At 45.3% G+C, this 17,323-nt stretch overlaps 1 protein-coding gene across 1 annotated transcript; it reads right to left on the bottom strand.

Annotated features, from left to right (window-relative positions):
- Nucleotides 1-8,361: 8,361 nt before the first annotated feature.
- On the bottom strand, nucleotides 8,362-16,782 carry CD7 (CD7 molecule). The gene is made up of 4 exons (XM_050919457.1): nucleotides 16,333-16,782; nucleotides 12,805-13,143; nucleotides 10,039-10,148; nucleotides 8,362-8,946 (listed from the first exon to the last, which is right to left on the bottom strand). The coding sequence occupies exons 1-4, from the start codon at nucleotides 16,403-16,405 to the stop codon at nucleotides 8,830-8,832; spliced, it is 639 nt and encodes a 212-aa protein (XP_050775414.1). The 5' UTR covers nucleotides 16,406-16,782; the 3' UTR covers nucleotides 8,362-8,829.
- Between the last annotated feature and the right edge of the window lie 541 nt (nucleotides 16,783-17,323).

The raw sequence follows: 17,323 nt of genomic DNA, 5'->3' as shown, positions 1-17,323 counted from the left end.
AGACAAAGTTTTATTTGTCAATAAATAAATGCAGAGGCTCCAGCATAGCAGTGGGGCGCACAGGCCACTGGCTGCACGAAGGTGGAAGATCACCCTGCAGCCCACCCCCAGGACGCGGACTCAGCGGTGAGGCTGAACCCGACTCTGACAAAGCACAAGGCCTGGGCCTGCCCCAGAAACACCCTGGGGCCCAGCCTCTCTGCACCAGGCACACCAGGTATGGGGTAGGTAGGCTCAACCAGTCAGGATCCGTGTGTGGAGGGGCTCAGTTTGGAGGGATCCAGGTGTGGGGTGAGAGGATTCTATGTTGGACAATCTGAGTGAAGGCAGCTCAGTGGGGGGTCTAGGTGTGGGGGGATCTGGATGCACAGAGGCTCGTTGTGGGGGTTCCAGGGGAAGGGCAATGGGACTCTGCAGGGGCTTCCAGGGGAAGGTTGTTGGGGCTCAGCAGAGGGGTTTGGGTGTGGGGGTCTCAGCAGGGGGTCTGAGTGCTGGAGGAGTAGGGCTTGGTGAGGTGGGGGTCTGGGTGCAGCTAGTTGGCGGTCTGTGGCATGGGGGTCTGGATTGGGGGCTCAGGGTGATGCAGGGGGTGGAGCATCAGGATGGGGATTTGAGTGCAGGGAGCTCAGTGAGGGGTGGTCTGGATGAAGGGGTTGGCATCCAGAAGCAGGGGTTCTGGATACAGGGGGGCTCCAGATATAAGGGTTGAGGTTCAGTGGGGTGGGGTTTGGGTATGGAGGGCTAGGGGGTTCTGGACATACCGGGTGAGGCTTGGCAGGGGAGTCTGGGTATGGGAATACTGTGTGCAGATGTGGTCGCCCCATCCCAAAAAAGATATTTTGGAATTTGAAAAGGTACAAAAAAGGACAACAAAGATGATTAGGGGTATGGAATAACCCTGTTAACTGTGCATTGTGTGAATAAATACTTCCTTTTCTTTGTTTTGAACCTGCTGCCTATTAATTTCATTGGGTGACCTCTAGTTCTTGTGTTACGAGAAGGAGTAAATAACACTTCCTTATTTACTTGTCCACACCAGTCGTGATTTTATAGACCTCTATCATATCTCCCCTAGTAGTTTTTGTTGCCCTTTTCTAAACCTTTTCCAATTCCAATATCTCTTTTTTGAGAATGGGTGACCACATCTGCACGCAGTATTCAAGATGTGGGTGTATCATGGATTTCTATAGAGACAATATGATATTTTCTGTCTTATTATCTATCCCTTTCTTAATGAATCCCAACTTTCTGTTTGCCTTTTTGACTGCCGCTGCACATTGAGTGGATGTTTTCAGAGAACTATCCACAATGCATCCAATGAAATGGGTATTCACCCACAAAAGCTCATGCTCCAAAACATCTGTTAGTCTATAAGGTGCCACAGGACTTTTTGCTGCTTTTACAGATCCAGACTAACACGGCTACCCCTCTGATACTATCCACAATGACTCCAAGATCTCTTTCTTGAGTGGTAACAGCTAATTTAAATCCCATCATTTCATATGTATAGTTCGGATTATGTTTTCCCAATGTGCATTACTTTACATTCATCAACAATGAATTTCATCTGCCATTTTGTTGCCCAGTCACTCAGTCTTGAGAGATCCTTTTGTAGCTCTTCACAGTCTGCATGGGACGTAGCTATCTTGAGTAGTTTTGTAAGAGTCATTTGCTGTGGGACAGCAAGAAAGCCTGTGGCCAAGCACAGGGACTTGAACCAAGGTCTCTCAAGTCCTAAGCAATTGCCCTGCCTGTTGTGTAGGGAGGAAGCATGGGCCAACACCCCATTGTGCTACACCATCATATTTCTCAGGAACAAACTATAAACACTGCCAGCATGTGGCCCGTACAACAAGTCTGTTTGCTCCATGTTGCTGCCTCCCTCCTTGGTTCTGGTGGTGAGAGAGCAGCCTTGCTCCAATGGGAACACCCAACAATAGATTCCCAGCCCTGCGCTCCTCCCCTCTCCAGCCCAAGCACTCCTGAGACACTGGGTTTGCCCTGCGTTGAGGCAGGAAGGGGAACATTTTTGTGGCATTCTCCTTGTCACGTGACTGGCGGCACATCTCCGTTCATCTCAGACGAAGGCCTGTCTGGCCTCTGGGTCAGATGAACTTGTTCTCACATGTCACGTTTATGTAGGGGGTCCCTGGCTCAAGAGCCCCACCAACATCCACAGAACATATCGCCTTTATGAAAAGCAGTTTCTGCTTCAGAGGTCATAAAGCCAAGTCCCCTGGGACACTTCATGGATCCTCCTCAGACATCAGATGCCCCCTATCTATCAGGGCAGGCTGAGGTCATCACTACATTGTACACACTAACAGAAGTGTCACTTCTGGGAATCACATCAGACAGGCCCGGGGGAGAGGAGGCTTTGAGACTGGTGTAAAAAACCAGCTAGTCCCCACTGGTTACGGCATATTCTCCTCTCCCATCGGTAAAGTACAAGCATTTCTTCAGCCTTGGTGTGTGGTTCATTAGCTTCCTCCTTTACCTCATCCAGGCATGTTTTGAAGATCAGGCTCACTGAGGTCATGGTTCCCCTGGGGTCTTGGTTTTACTTCTCACTTCTGTAAATCGGAAGGGCTCTGAGAGTCAGGTTCTTCTGTGCAGATCCCAAGGGCCAGTCTGAGACCTGTCAGACATTAGAGGGATGGTTCTTGTAAGATGCTTTCTGCACAAAGCCTCAGCTAGTGCATTGTGTAAGGATAGTGCACATGAACGTTCGTTAAGCTTGGTCTGTATTTCTACAAGCTGTAAAATCAATCTCAGAGCAAATCCAAGCAGCTATTTGTCCAACTTTACCTCTTTGGTAACAGACAATGGGTTCCTCTCCTTGCTGACTTTCTTTTTACATTCTATCCTAAACTGCCATATAGTGCTGCTGCTTTACATTGCTATAAAGTTATCATGTTCCACCCCAGAGGGGGCTGCATTTCAGTGATGGATAACTAGATTATCACGTAGGGTGAAATCATGTCCTCTTTCAGGCATAATCATTGGGTAAAGAACAACATGCAGGGAACGTCTCCTTCTGCCCCTCCAGTGTATCTATAGGGCTGCAAAACAGAATTCCAGCTTCATACACTAGACAGTGCTGAGGGAGGTGTGCTTGGCTAACACACTCTGACCCTGCAAGGTGACACTGTCTATTTGTTTACAGGTACAGCTAAGGCTCCAGACCCCCATGTACTAAGCAGTAGGTGCTAGAGGAAACCATGCTGCTCCTTTTGATGGCAGCTGTAAAATGTGCTGTACACCAAACTGCCCCTGCCATCTGCAGTACATCTGGATTCACACAGATGTAACAGAGTTTGGCTCTATATGTTAACAGAGCACCCCATAACCATGACCATGCTTAGTACTCCCTAGGAGACAAAGTTGTAGCAGTCATTTACAAAGCTAGGGACTATGATTCTCTGAAAAAAATGTATCATGCAGAACACGATACATTTTTGTATCATGCTGGACAGAGGGAGGTGACACTGCTATTCCTCATTGCTGATCAGCTAGATTGGTACTGGCTCAGCTTTTCAAGTGTTTTAGGGACAGTCAGGGACCAATGAATCTATAAAACCACACATCTTTCTAATGTTTGGACATTGGTAATAGTGCTAGAGTGACCTCTGTCCACAGCCCTGCTGCTAGCTCGGTGACAGTCATGACTGTAAATTATTTGCACTAGAAACGTTCAGTTGGTATCAACACCAAAACTGTATTCATGATCACATCTTGGGCTGGGGTTCAATAAAACATCTTGTATCGCATATTTATGCCAAGGCTACTAACAAATGGATCAAGCTTTCTGAACTTTTATTACATGAACTGGGGTCCTCAGCAGTATGTGGGATAGCATAGAGCATGCGTAACAGCTTTGCTTTTATGAATATTTTATTGGTAATTTACAATACAAGCCACAAGAACAAGCTCAATATTGTCAAGATGTGCACAGCAATGTGGATATCAGAGAACCAGCTCCCCAGTAATATTCTGTCCCAGCAGAAGTGCAACAAAAGCCGGTACTGATTACAGAGTACAGTAACGCCTCGCTTAACGTTGTAGTTATGTTCCTGAAAAATGCTACTTTAAGCGAATGATGTTAAGTGAAACCCATTTCCCTATAAGAATTAATGTAAATGGGGGGCAGGAGTTAGGTTCCAAGAAATTTTTTTTTGCCAGGCAAAAGTCTATATTTTTATATACATATATACACATACACATATATATATATATAGATAGATATAGATATACAGACACACTCACCCAGTATAAGTTTTAAACAATTTAATACTGTACACAGCAATGATGGTTGTGAAGCTTGGTTGAGGTGGTGGAGTCAGAGGGTGGGATATTTCCCAGGGAATGCCTTACTGCTAAATGATGAACTAGCACTCAGCTGAGCCCTCAAGGGTTAAAACATGGTTGTTAATGTAGCCTCACATTCTACAAGACAGCATGAATGGAGGGAGGAGACAGCATGGTAGAGAAAGACAGAGACACACCCTGTGTGTGTGTGTGTGTGTGAGTGAGAGAGAGATGTGCATTGCCCCTTTAAGTATGTTGACCCCACTGTAAGAACACTGCCTTTTTAAGTAGATCAGCAAGTTTGAGACAGCAGCTGCTGCCAGCAAACTCCCTCCGTCCTCCTGAGCCCTCGTCCTGCTCTATGGAGATGGGGGGCAGGGGGAGGGGGATACCCAGACCTTAGCACTCCTCTTCTCCACCCCCCCACAGCAAGCAGGATGCTCCCAGGGGCAGCCTTGAGGCAGAGGGAAGGAGCAGCACACAGCAGTGGAGGAAGGGACAGCTGAACTACCTGGCAGTTGATCACCTGCTAGGGGCTGTGGCACAGGGAACTTACAGGAGCAGGGAGCTAATAATGGGGTTTCTGGTCCACCTTGGTTCCAAGCCCCTCCAGCTAGCTCCAATGGGCTGCTCTTTCTGCAAGCAGCGGACAAAGCAGGCTACTGCCAAACAATGTTAGAAGGGAGCATTGCACAACTTTAAACAAGCATGTTCTCTAATTGACCAGCAACATAACAATGTTAGCTGGGACAAATTTAAGTGAGGAGTTACTATATCTAGGGTAGTCAGAATCCAGCAAAATACAACGAACAGTGTTCTAAGCAACCACCACTGAACAAAAAAAGTCTGGTTATTCAAAGGTCATGCAAAATTGTAGTTGACTATTGTATTTCTTCCCATCGCCATCAACTTGATATTTGATAATTTTTGCTTAAGCGGGTAAAAGCTGCACTCAGAAGCTGAGCAGTTCCTCCCTCCAGATTTCTTCACCAATTTACTCTAAATTGAAAAACAACATGTACTGGACAATATTTTCCAATGCTACCTTAAGAGTGGGAATTGAGCGTTAGAGGCAGTGTCTGCTACAGATTTTATTGTGCTTTGCAGGAAACCTTCAAAATAGCCTCAAAGTAAAACCAAACATTACAAAACAATGTCTTTTCAGTATCTATAAAACTGATTTGTAAAGGACTTGAAAAAAAACACATTAAAAGTGAAAAAAATGCAGATACAAAAAAAATATGTGTAAAGCCCTCTTCATAAATGTGCACACAGCATTTCATACACATTTAAAGTTTGACCTGTGGATCTGGTATTTTTCCAACAATTACACAGTAAAATATTATGGGCCCAGTTCTGTAGTTCTTACTCAGGGAAGACTTCCAGTGAATGCAACAGGAGCTCTGCCTGGGCAAGGATTAAGGATCTGAGCTGACAGATACATAACCCAAGTACAAATAAATATGGCATCTATGTGAGTACAGCATGCTGACTACAGCCATGCAATAATATACTGGATATTCAATAAGCTACTCATACAAAAGTGACAAAACAGTTGAGAATGTCTTTGATGAGACACTAATTCAATCAGCCACTCTGCTGGAGTTACAGCTTTTTGCATAACCAAAAACTCTTTCTTGGTACCCTTTCCCCTCCCTAATGGCTCATAGTCTCTCTGCTTGGCACTTTCTACATTACCCACCACAATATTTCCTGTCAACAAGCCCCTGCTTATCTGTCATCTGTCTTAAATAGCTAATAGATTTTCACATACACACTCTATTATGCATCGCTCTGTGGTTACAAAATAGAAATACTCGAGCCAAAATTTGCAGCAGCAGACCCTGATTGTGGGTACTCAAGTTGGGACACCTCAGGTCCAGTTCTCAGAAGTGTTGAGCACCCACGGTGCCAACTAATAAAGGAGACTGGTGCACTCTGAACAATTTTATAATGCAATGTAGAAATATATCCCCAAGATAAAGAATATCTTGTCCCTTTTGCAAACCAAATACAAAGCAAAACTTGAACTTCAAAGAACACTTTCCTTTACTAGCTCCCTTCCTAAACCACTAACAAGTATCAGGCCCCCTTCCGCTGTTTTATACTGTGCTGGGGCTGATGTTAATTAATTAATTCCCCACAGCTGGGCCATCTCTGGATCTCTCTGCATGCAAGGCAGACAGCCGTGGTCTGCCCTCTAGCCAAAGAGAAAGAGGATTAAATCCTTCCCTGCTAACGAATGGACAGGTCTATATAAGCCATTACAGAGCTAATGTTGCTTTTTACTCACCACACTGAGTTTTTAAACTCATGTTAACAAGAGAAAGGTAAATATTTCAGAGTGAGTTTGGCCCAGGGTCATCCATTCCCTGGTTCAATGTATAGCTACTGATTGCGGCCCACGCTAGCTGACCCTCCAGGGTATTTTAAAAATCATTGTACAGTACAGCATCACTGAGGGGGGTTTACTGTGCTGTGTTGTGTAATAACCTACATTAAACAAACAAAGAACCAGAAAGAGGGACAGCAGCTTCTGTCTCCCCACAAAGACATGATGTCATGGGCCTGAAAAGCTCACCATTTCCTGAATGTAATGCAAGAATCCCAGCCATCTGGCTATTACCATAAAGCAAGACCAGTCATATACATTGTAGGTCAAACTTCATTCCTGGGGGATAGTCAGTGACTACAAGGGGCTTAGACAAGCTCTTTACATTTGTATTTTGCCATTTCACAAATGCGTTTGAATGCTGTTCTGAGGAATTCTCTGCTTTAATACTTAGATTACACAAAACCCACTTACCCAGCTGCATGTGCTTTGTTGCAAATGCTGGAATCCATCTATTTATTTATCCATCTATGTTTTTACATAGATGCCTATCACCATGGTGTCTGAGACCTACTTCAGGGGCTCGGGTGTTACGATACGGAGTATAGCAACACCCCACCTTTAGGTACCAAGAAAGTCACAGAACAACACTGCAATCCATACAGCCTGAGTTAGGTGCCTAAGCTCCCTCTACAATGCATGGGGAGAGAGAGGCTCTTAGAATGAGCTCCACAAATGCCAGTATGCTAGGCAGGGAGCTAGCTAATGGGAGACACTGACAAAAGGCAGGTGTACTAACCTCTTCCCCTCTCCCAGAGATAAATGTCTATGTCCAGGCTGCTATCTCTGCTAGTGATCCATAAATGGGAACCAGCTGCCTGGAGTCAGGCAGCTTAGGTCCCTACGTTGTTTCTTGGGAGAACGAGTTGGGCACCTGCCTCAGCCCATGCAAAATAGTCATGGGCAGTACCTACCTCATAACTTTAGAGTACTTAGCTGTGGCATGGGAGAGCCAGGTTCAATTCCCCCTCACTCTACCTGAGGAGAGAAAGGATTTGAACAGGGCTTACCCAGTTTGTAAGAGAGTGTGCTAACCACTGAGCCGTAGGAGAAGTCTGCTGTAGGACTCTCTCCTGTTGAAGCTCTTACATGGTGAGTAACTAGTTAGAATCACTGGAGCAGGGGAACTGAGTGCTCTAAATATCCATCTACAAAGCCATTTTCTCTCCCAAGGACTAAGTATTAAAAGTAGAACAGATTTCACAGGAGAGATGGAGGGAGCCCTGCATCAGCATACCCCATAACTCAGTAGTCCAAGCATTCACATGAGAGATCTCTGTTCAAATCCTTTCTCCACTTTGAGCAAAGAGGGGAACTGAACCAAGATTGCCCACATACCAGTAAAGTGAGTCAACCACTGGGCTGAACGTTAGCAGGCAGTAGTATCATCACCACCACTTTCCTCCAGCCAGAGTTTCAGTGAGACCCAATCCAGTAGGTAAGGTCTGAGCGTGCCTATTGGATCAAGTCCCCTAGGCAAGATAGGTGGAGGAGCACCTATCTTCCCTTGGTTCTTGGATTGCTTGGCCAGACACCAAGATAGAGGCAAGTACGCCCTTGCCCAGAGGAACTTAGGTGCCCAGGGAACTTTTGCTGCAAAATCAGGGGCTGAGCTTATTTAGGCACCTACAGGGTTAGGTGGAAGCTGAGTGGAGGTTTTATGGATCTCAGTGGCACCTAAACAAGGACTTAGAGGTTCCTGTGTGGGTTGAGGTGCCTAAGTCCCTTTGTGGATCTGGGCCTGAGTGCCTCCCGTGCTCCCAACACAACTTCTCTCACATGCTTCATTGGAGGCAGATGAGCGTCACTAGCGGGCAGAGCAAGAGCAGGTGTTGCCTCAAGTCGACCATACACAGCAGCATCTAATGCTGCCTTCCCCAGCACACACTCACACCTTCAGGGATGCACTCATTTCTCTACATTTGCTGTAAGTAACCTCCCTGCCCCCCACCCTCCCGCAAAGTGGTCATCACAATTGAGTGAAATAAGCAGAAATATTGCACAGGACACAAGGCAGGTATTTTTTTCTTTTCACTAAAGGGAATGATTGTCAGATGTCAGCCTTTCTAGCTCAAGCACATGGAGAAGCTGCTGCTGATGGCCACACTGCCTCAGCTGGCAAGAGCTTGCTAACATTTGTTATAAGAGTTGCCTGTGGCAATGGTGTTGAGCCTAAGGGTGTAGGACATGTCTTCGTACACCGTATTTGCTTGCTTTTTCTTTCCTTCTTGGCAGTGTTTCTTGATCTGCAAAAAACAAAGCAAAACAAACACTCAGGCAGCCATTCAGGTCTAGGGCTGGAGCAGAACCCCTGCCAAGGAGCTGTTCTCATCTCAGTGTGCAGGGAGTTACAAGCAGAGAAACCAAAACAGGCCTTCTCGTAATCCAAAGAGCAACAAGCAGAAAGGGCTGGGTTAATCCCCAAAATTTGTACAGGCTCTTCCACCAGCAGCTCTTTAGAGGGCTGAAAGTATCAATGGCTCCAGCAGGTTTGGACAATTGTCTTCTAATTATAACAAGAGGAGACATGGCTTCCATAGGAGAGGCTCGCTGGCGTCATTGTACTGCAGTGCCTGGTAAACTCGTTAGGAGGAGGCCCAGAGCAAGGCTTTCATCCAATCCTGTTCTGCAGTTTGAAATGACTCTCCTAAATAAACATGCGGGGCATGGAAGGCGAGTGCATGTGTCAGTCACAGCCCATTTCCAAAGAGGCTTTTCTGCACAAGGCATCTCAGGGAGCTTTATTGTCAGGATATGGCAGGGACACATGCCTGCGCTACCCTCTAACACTGGGCTTCTTCATGACCCTGATCTCCCCCAGAACACCACAAGAAGGGGACATCTCTCTCGTCCATTCCCACAGGGGGCTTGTTGAGATTCCATTCTTCAGTAAGAAAGGCAATTGCAGAATGGTGGGACTTCAGTGCAGTTACCACATCCAGGTCCATAGGCGGGGGGCGGGGGCGGGGCATGGCTCATGGTTTCCTCCGCCTCTCTAAGAAATTATTATCACATTACAATAGAGCCTGAAAATGAGCCTGGGGCTGTACAGATATTATAGAAGCAGCAGTCCCTCCTTCAGCAATTTACAGTCTACGTGTAGTCCTGACACCAGGAGATGTCAGCATACAAAGGGATGGGAGCAGTGGGGATGGAAGGACAAAGGGACAATAGAAGATACATGTGGTCAGAGACATTTATCATATTCATGTCTTATGGCTCCAAAATGTTTTATGTGCACAGCACTTTAACAGGCACGGTTGTGCTTAGGGATGACTCCTAGCTGCAGGGTCAGAAGTACAGAAAACTTTGCGGCTGTGGCCGAATGACATACTTACATCTATGTGAGACAGAATGAGGTATCCCAGCGCAGAAACCGAGATCAAAACCATGAAGGAAAGGACATAGGGCACCCAGGAAGCCATGTGGCACTCTGCCTGCTCCATTCCTGTGAGTGATTTATCAGAGGAGAAGCAGAATTATGATTTTATGTGAGGATCATGTTATGTTACTCTGCAGGGGAGAGCGTAGTGCCTTGTACTGTCTGGTACTGCAAAAATGTTTGTGGGAATTATCATCCTTTATGGAACAGAGCAGGTGGTTCCATGTATTTAAGCGGAAGCTGAAAGGGCAGAACAGAAGCAGTATATCAATAGAGGAACCAGCGAGAGACTGTGAGAATAAGTTGATCTAGGGGAGATGGCTATGTCATGCAGGTCTTTGAAAAGAGGTAATCAGACCTCTGTTGGGCAATCTTGGCATCGGTAGCGGCACCCTGGGTGAATGTTACCAGTGGGAATGACGTTACCCATCTTGCTTTGTAAGAAAATGTGATGTCACCAGGATATAGTATAAAGGAACGTAAGGGTGACTCTGCCACCGGGAAGAACTGTGACATCACTTTCCCTTAAAACTACACTTGAAGGTCATGGTTCAAACTCCTTATAAGTCCCAATGGAGGATTTGGGACTTGAGACCCAATATTTACCCATAGTATGAGTATCTGTTGCTGTATCTGTCTTGTTCTAGTGGTGGCAAGAAATTAACTGTGGGGAGGGATAGCTCAGTGGTTTGAGCATTGGCCTACTAAACCCAGGGTTGTGAGGCCCTATCTTTGAGGGATCTGGGGCAAAATCAGTACTTGGTCCTGCTAGTAAAGGCAGGGGGCTGGACTTGATGACAGCCTATGACAGCCAGCTCTATGAGATAGGTATATCTCAATTTTTTTTTATTTTAGCATTATTACTGACAAACAGGTGATATTTTAGCTTTGTGCAAGAGGCAAAGTTGCAGCACTGGAATTAAGAGTCCTTAATACAACTCCCAAAAGGGACAGATTCCTCACAAATGCTTTAGACTTAATATTTTATGTAGGCACGCCTATCTAAGACCCTTCAGAGCTCCCCTGTTTAGACAGAGCTCTGTGTACTATGTGTTGGCTTTGAAGGACTGCAAGGTCCATGATGCAGTGGTGGGCAACCTCTGGGACCAGACTGCTGCAGAGGGCTGGGTCTAGGCCGAGGAGATACTGTTACAGAGCCCTGTTGTTCTTGCCGGGGTTGAAGAAACACAAGCAGGGTTAAGACTAAACTGCAGCTGACAACTTGTTAGCGCTGACTAAGCCCTCACTCATGGGCTCTGTCTCCACCGCTAGGCATTGGGAGCAGAAGCGGGAAACTCAGTGAGGCAGCAGGTCTGAATTTGGTTTATGGACAATTGAGGAAAGAGCAAGTTACCCCTGGGCTATTGATCTCTAATATAACAACCAGTACTGCTGGCTAATACTGTGCAACCTAAGCTGGTCACAATACAAAATTGCCTCACTCCTTGGTTTACCTGGACAGCCTTTGTGGTCCTTACAAAGTGCTGGCCTGAACTCCTGCTCACTCGCCTGCACCTGCGCAAGAGAGGGCCCAGGACTAGATAAGCTTAAGGCAAAGTGTGTGCTGAGGGATGGGGTGGATCTGGGTATAATGCCACATGAATGTTGGTTTGGTTTATGTTGCAATTTGCTGTTGAAAATTGCAGTCATTAGCGGAGCGATGGCAGCAGCCCCTATTAATGTGGCATAGATATAACAACTTAACCTATCACAGTCTGTTGCATGTTCTATTGTGTGTTGTTAGGATAAGTTTTAAGTAGATTGTGTTGGGGGGGGGTTGGGGTGTTTATTGCCATTATTTACATTTTTGTTCCTGGAGGTGACCTAGCTACGCCCACAGGTGTATATCGGGGGTTCTCAACTGGGATCAGGACCCCTCAGGGGGGTCACGAGGTTACTACATGGGGGGTTGTGGGCTGTCACCCTCCACCCCAAACTCTGCTTTGCCGCCAGCATTTATAATGGTGTTAAATATATTGAAAAGTGTTTTTAATTTATAAAGGGGGGTCACACTCAGAGACTTGCTACATTAAAGGGGTCACCAATATAAAAGTTTGATATACACTGGTGTATACAGTGCCTGTCCAGGTGGAGGCACTGCAAACTATAAATATTCATAGGCGTGAGAGGACTACTATGGATGGGCAACTAGAAGATTCCCACCTAATTCTCCACCTCAGCTGGGACCCCCAGGATTTCCATTATCCTTAATGACCACAGGCACCCAGACCACAGGAGGGAGTTGCTTACTCCCAAGTAACCTAGGAAAGAAATGGGGGTTACTTTTAAAATTTTATGGCTGAACAGCAAATTTTGGAGGGAATAACTGTGGTGTCTGGAGCTATAAAACTATGATGCCTTTGTTTCTTGTGTATTGCCTGTTTACATGTCAAAGAAATCTGTTCAACGCAGAAAGAGCAACCATTTCACTTTCAGACTTGCTGCAGCCTGTTACAGATGAGGCACATACTGGACTCTCACATGGGGACTTTATTTTTGTTCTTTCTTATTGTCTTCAGATCAAAAAATTATGGTATGAATATAGGAAAAAAACACATAACTGTAAGAAGATCCCTCCCCTCCATAAACCCATCCTTGGCGCTGCTAATATACTGAAACACATAATCATTCAGTTAATGTTCTACACTTTCTCAGCCCTTTCAACTGAAAATAAATACCCATTTGATTTACACTTAAAAAAAAATAGAAAAACATACAATACCTTTCACCACCAATATGGTGCCTTGGCTTGACACACAATTGGGCTCGTAATTTTCTAGAATGCTCCCTCTACAGACATATAAACCAGTGTCATTTTTCTGCAACTGGTGCAACGTTATCCTCACTTCTGTCTGGAGACAGGAGATATTGATGCGGTCTTTGTAGTGAAAGTTTACGGTAAGGCTACTACCATTATTTGTGATGTATAGCACTTCCATGGCATTTTCAACTTCTCTTTTCAAATACATCCCTACTAGCATCCCCTTGGTAGTAATGGAACAGGTTATGTTGACCGACTCTCCTTCATTAACCAGGAGAACAGCTGGCTTCTGTGTAACATCTGCGTGCAGAGAGGAGGAAAGGAAAACATGTCATTACCATGCGGCTGACTGGGAACTGTTCGAAGCTAGAGGGAAGATGGCCTCACCGTAGCAAATTCTTCCAGTTACAAAACACCCCTCTGCTCCAGAGCCAGGTGTCTTTGCCATACTCTTTCTAACAGAGTGTGCTGGCCCTTCAAGGGCAGGCACCATCCACCACTGTTCACAGTTCCAGAGCTATATCAAGGGAATTCTGGGACTTGTAGTTCAGGCACTGTTGGATTTGCAGGCCTGAGGGCAAGGCTTGATGGGAGATGAAGCAGGATATAAAAGGCCAAACTACTTTCTTAGTTTAAAAAGAGATCTGGCAGGGACAGGGAGCATTTGGGAGTCTGCCCACTGGGAGACCTGAAGGGGAACAGCAGTGATTTTTAGGCCTCTCCAAGCAAGAGCCTGAGGAGGTGCAATAGCTGCCTGGAACCCTTACAGCCTAAAGGTGGGACTTGTGAACCCTGACACGAGAAGAAGAGGGTTATCTGCACACCCTATTGATTGGACTGTGGGGTTTCCCAGGGAGGAAGCTGTAGTCTAGGAATGGCGAAGGACTATCTACAAGCCCAGAGGAGAGCCGTGGTATCCTGAGGAGGTGTGGGTAGATGGGGTCTCCTGTTGGGATATATTTTGTATAGTGATAAACCAAGGCTCGGGAGGGGAAGCTTTGAGATAGAACTTGAGTCATTTTGTGAGCAATTACAACAGATCCCTCCCCCCAGAAAGGAAACTGAGGCAGAGCTGCACATGGAGGACAGACGGGTAAGGTGCACCTTTACTCCCTATCTAAAAGTGAGAGGTGAACAAATAAGTCTCTATTAATAGCCATTTTCCTTCCGCTGACCATCTTGGAAGGTTATCTCCATTGCCTTTGCCGGTTTCCTGAAGCCACACTCTGGGGTGAACCTGGTCATTGGAATCAGAATCTAAATGTGTGAATGCGTATCCAGACATTGCAGCATGCCTTCCCCTACAAATATGCTCACTTTCCTCACAGGACTTCCCTCCTCTACATCAGCAGGTCCGGGCTTCCATCCTTATCTTGGTTGTCTTCCAGGGGAAGACCCAGTGGCCTTCTGTCTCCCATCCAGTATCTTCAGGAGTTGCTCACTGATCTGCTTCCCTTCCTGTTTTGTTGGGAGCTGCCACTGGGCAGGTGAGGGGCCACGGATCTGACTTTACATAAGTCCAGAGGACCCACTATTCCATGCAATGGACTGAAGTAGCAGCTGCAATGGAGTCGCTGTGATAGCTGCCCAGGGCCTTGGTCCTGTGTTGGGGTGTAGATTTCACTTCCAGGTACTCCAGCTAAATGCTTGAGTTTTATGTGCTGCCAGTGACTTTTGCTCCATAATAATAAAATGTACAAAAGTAATCCACAGGAACTGTGTACTGCAGGCTTCAGATCAGTAATGTAGATCATAACCAAACACTTGGGAACGCAGAGTGTGTGCTCCACTACATTTGAACAGTACTAAGTACCCTGATAGCATTCAGTAAAAAATAAAAAATTCAGTATTTCCCTAGTTTGTTTATGAGAAGATCATGAGAGATAGTATCAAAAGCTTTACTAAAGTCAAGATATACCACATCAACCACTTCCCCCTCGCCCCATCCACAAGGCTTGTTACCCTGTCAAAGAAAGCTTTCAGGCTGGTTTGACAAAATTTGTTCTCGACAAATTCATGCTGATTGTTATTTATCACCTTTTTATCTTCTAGGTGTTTGCAAATTGATTGCTTACTTATTTGCTCCATTATCTTTCCGGGTACAGAAGTTAAGCTGACTGATCTGTAATTCCTCAGGTTGTCCTTATTTCCCTTTGTATAGATGGGCACTATATTTGCTCTTTTCCAGTCTTCTGGAATGTCTCCCGTCTTCCATGACTTTTCAAAGATAATTGTTAATGGCTCAGATATCTCCTCAGTCAGCTCCTTGCGTATTCTAGGATGCATTTCATCATTAAGCAAAGTGGCCCAAATTCTAATCAGAACAAAACCAGTGGAAATCTATATTCTGCACTTGTGGATGACACTCCTCAACCCATACCAATGGTTTCATTATTTCCATGATACAAATATGTTTCAAAGGGCAAAAGTTGAGGGGGAACTACAAAGATACAACAAAATAAGTGGCACTGACAAAATGTGTGTGCTACAAAGTTCTTATACTATAGCCACTTGATTGGACTGATTTGCAGAATTCATTCTTTGGCTCCAATATACATGGGTGACGGAGTTATCCCAAACTCTCAGTAAGAAATACTTCATCTTGCAGCACCCTCACACTATCACATATTCCCTCTTTATACACAGACAGAGGTATTGCAGGGGAAGAAAAGCAACTGAACTTAAAGTAATAAATCATCTGTACAAAAATTTTTTCAGTTGTATGAGTCCTACTGTAACAAATGGTTTGAAGAGTTTAAAAGGTTCCAAGAAATCTCTGTTAAACATTGTTAGGGTTTTATCCTTGCGGTTGCTGGCTGAAATATATCACCTGAAGTGTATTTACTTTTGTCTAAAAAATACTATGACATACAAAACAATCCTACTGTAATTGAAATGGGCTGGGATATACCAAATTCAATCTCAGAAAATTTCAGAAAACTTTTGAAACTTTTGTTTCTTTTTAAACCAACCCACCTCTCCCCAGTCAGCTGTTGATAACCTCTATTGACACCCAGAGAGTACCTCTGCAGGAAATAACAATATTATAAATCCTTCTCCAAGGAAGTTTCGTAAAGAACATCATGACTTTGCTTTCCATAACATAAAGGCCTTGCAAAAATGTATGTGCAAATACCACAATTGCAGGCACCAACTAGGTGTGTGTGCAAACAAATAACAAGGTAGGCTAGGGTTTCTCAGCATCTATATATACACTGCGTGGTGGAGACCTGGTGGAATTTTGTGGATAATAAGTTTTCTGTAAGAGTGATGAAAATGGTGTGGCTCTATGTACACTTGTAGCCAAATCACCTTCAATACCAGTTGAAAGGAATTCTAGGGGACCCATTGTTACTCCCCAGCCATTGTGAACAGCAGGTCACTTGCCCAGATTAGAAGGACCCCAAGCCATATTTGAATTTAACGGACTGAGCCATTGGAGCTACGATATTCCAAAACAAAGTTAAAGCTTGAATCTTCACTACATACCTCTCTGGGCTGGGGTACCGTGGAAAAGCAGGAAAAGCAGAAATGCAGCTGGAAGAGCAGGTGTCCAGGGCATTCTCACAAACCTTTGGAGCTAGATTTCTGTGCTACTGTGTAAAATCCCACCCAACGTCAAGTGAAGAAAGGCAGAGTTTGATGAGCTGTTTCTTCTGTGACGCTGAGCCAGTGATAGCTGGCTATTAACCACATCATTAACAGAGTAGCACAACCACCACTGCATGAGATAGTTTTGAAAAAGTGCTGAAGCGGGGGAAGAAACCCCAAGCTATCGATGTTTGTAGGGCTCAGTTTGGCCAGGCACTGAGCTCTCTTGACTCCCACTGAAGTTAGCTAGAGAACAGGTCCCCCTGCACCTCACAGGAGTGCTCAGAGCCTTGCAGGTTTGTGCCATTGGAGGGCCACGTTCCACCTTGCTGGAATAAGTGAAGCTCCACTGACTTCAGTGGGTCTTGCACACACTTACACCAGGGCTGAATCCAGTTCAGTTTATTCCCACATCAGCTAATGTACAAGGTCAGATGGTTCACTCCACTTTCATTTCCACTTCTGCATTATTTTCAATGTCTATTGCTGTTGTGACAAGGTCAGGCCGGACGTCTGCAGGAGGGTCTGGGAAAACAGATATGTTAGTCCTAGAATGCTAAAGGCCCTTCTTCCTACCAGCTGTGGGGTGTGTGTGTGTGTGTTACTTCATTATTTCAGGTCAATTAGGGATATGAGTCCAATTAAGGGCTGCCTGAAACCTGTTAAAATCTCTCTTCTGGTGAGCAGGGGAGGGTGGGGACAGGGCTGGCCTTAGGATTTATGGTGCCCTACGCGAGATTATTAAACTGGTGCCCCTGTGCCTGATCTGCTCTTAGCAACACAAACATAAGCTTACAGTATTGGAAAACTTGCAACATTCACGTTATTAAAACCAGTTTAACTTAATTAAGCACACTGTAATGCTGATGGACTAGCACTAAAGAAGCAG

Source organism: Gopherus flavomarginatus, chromosome 12 (genome assembly GCF_025201925.1).
Source record: "Gopherus flavomarginatus isolate rGopFla2 chromosome 12, rGopFla2.mat.asm, whole genome shotgun sequence".
Classification (NCBI taxonomy): Eukaryota; Metazoa; Chordata; order Testudines; family Testudinidae; genus Gopherus; species Gopherus flavomarginatus.
Note: the sequence above shows the minus strand (reverse complement) of the source record. Positions and strands in the feature narration are given on the sequence as shown.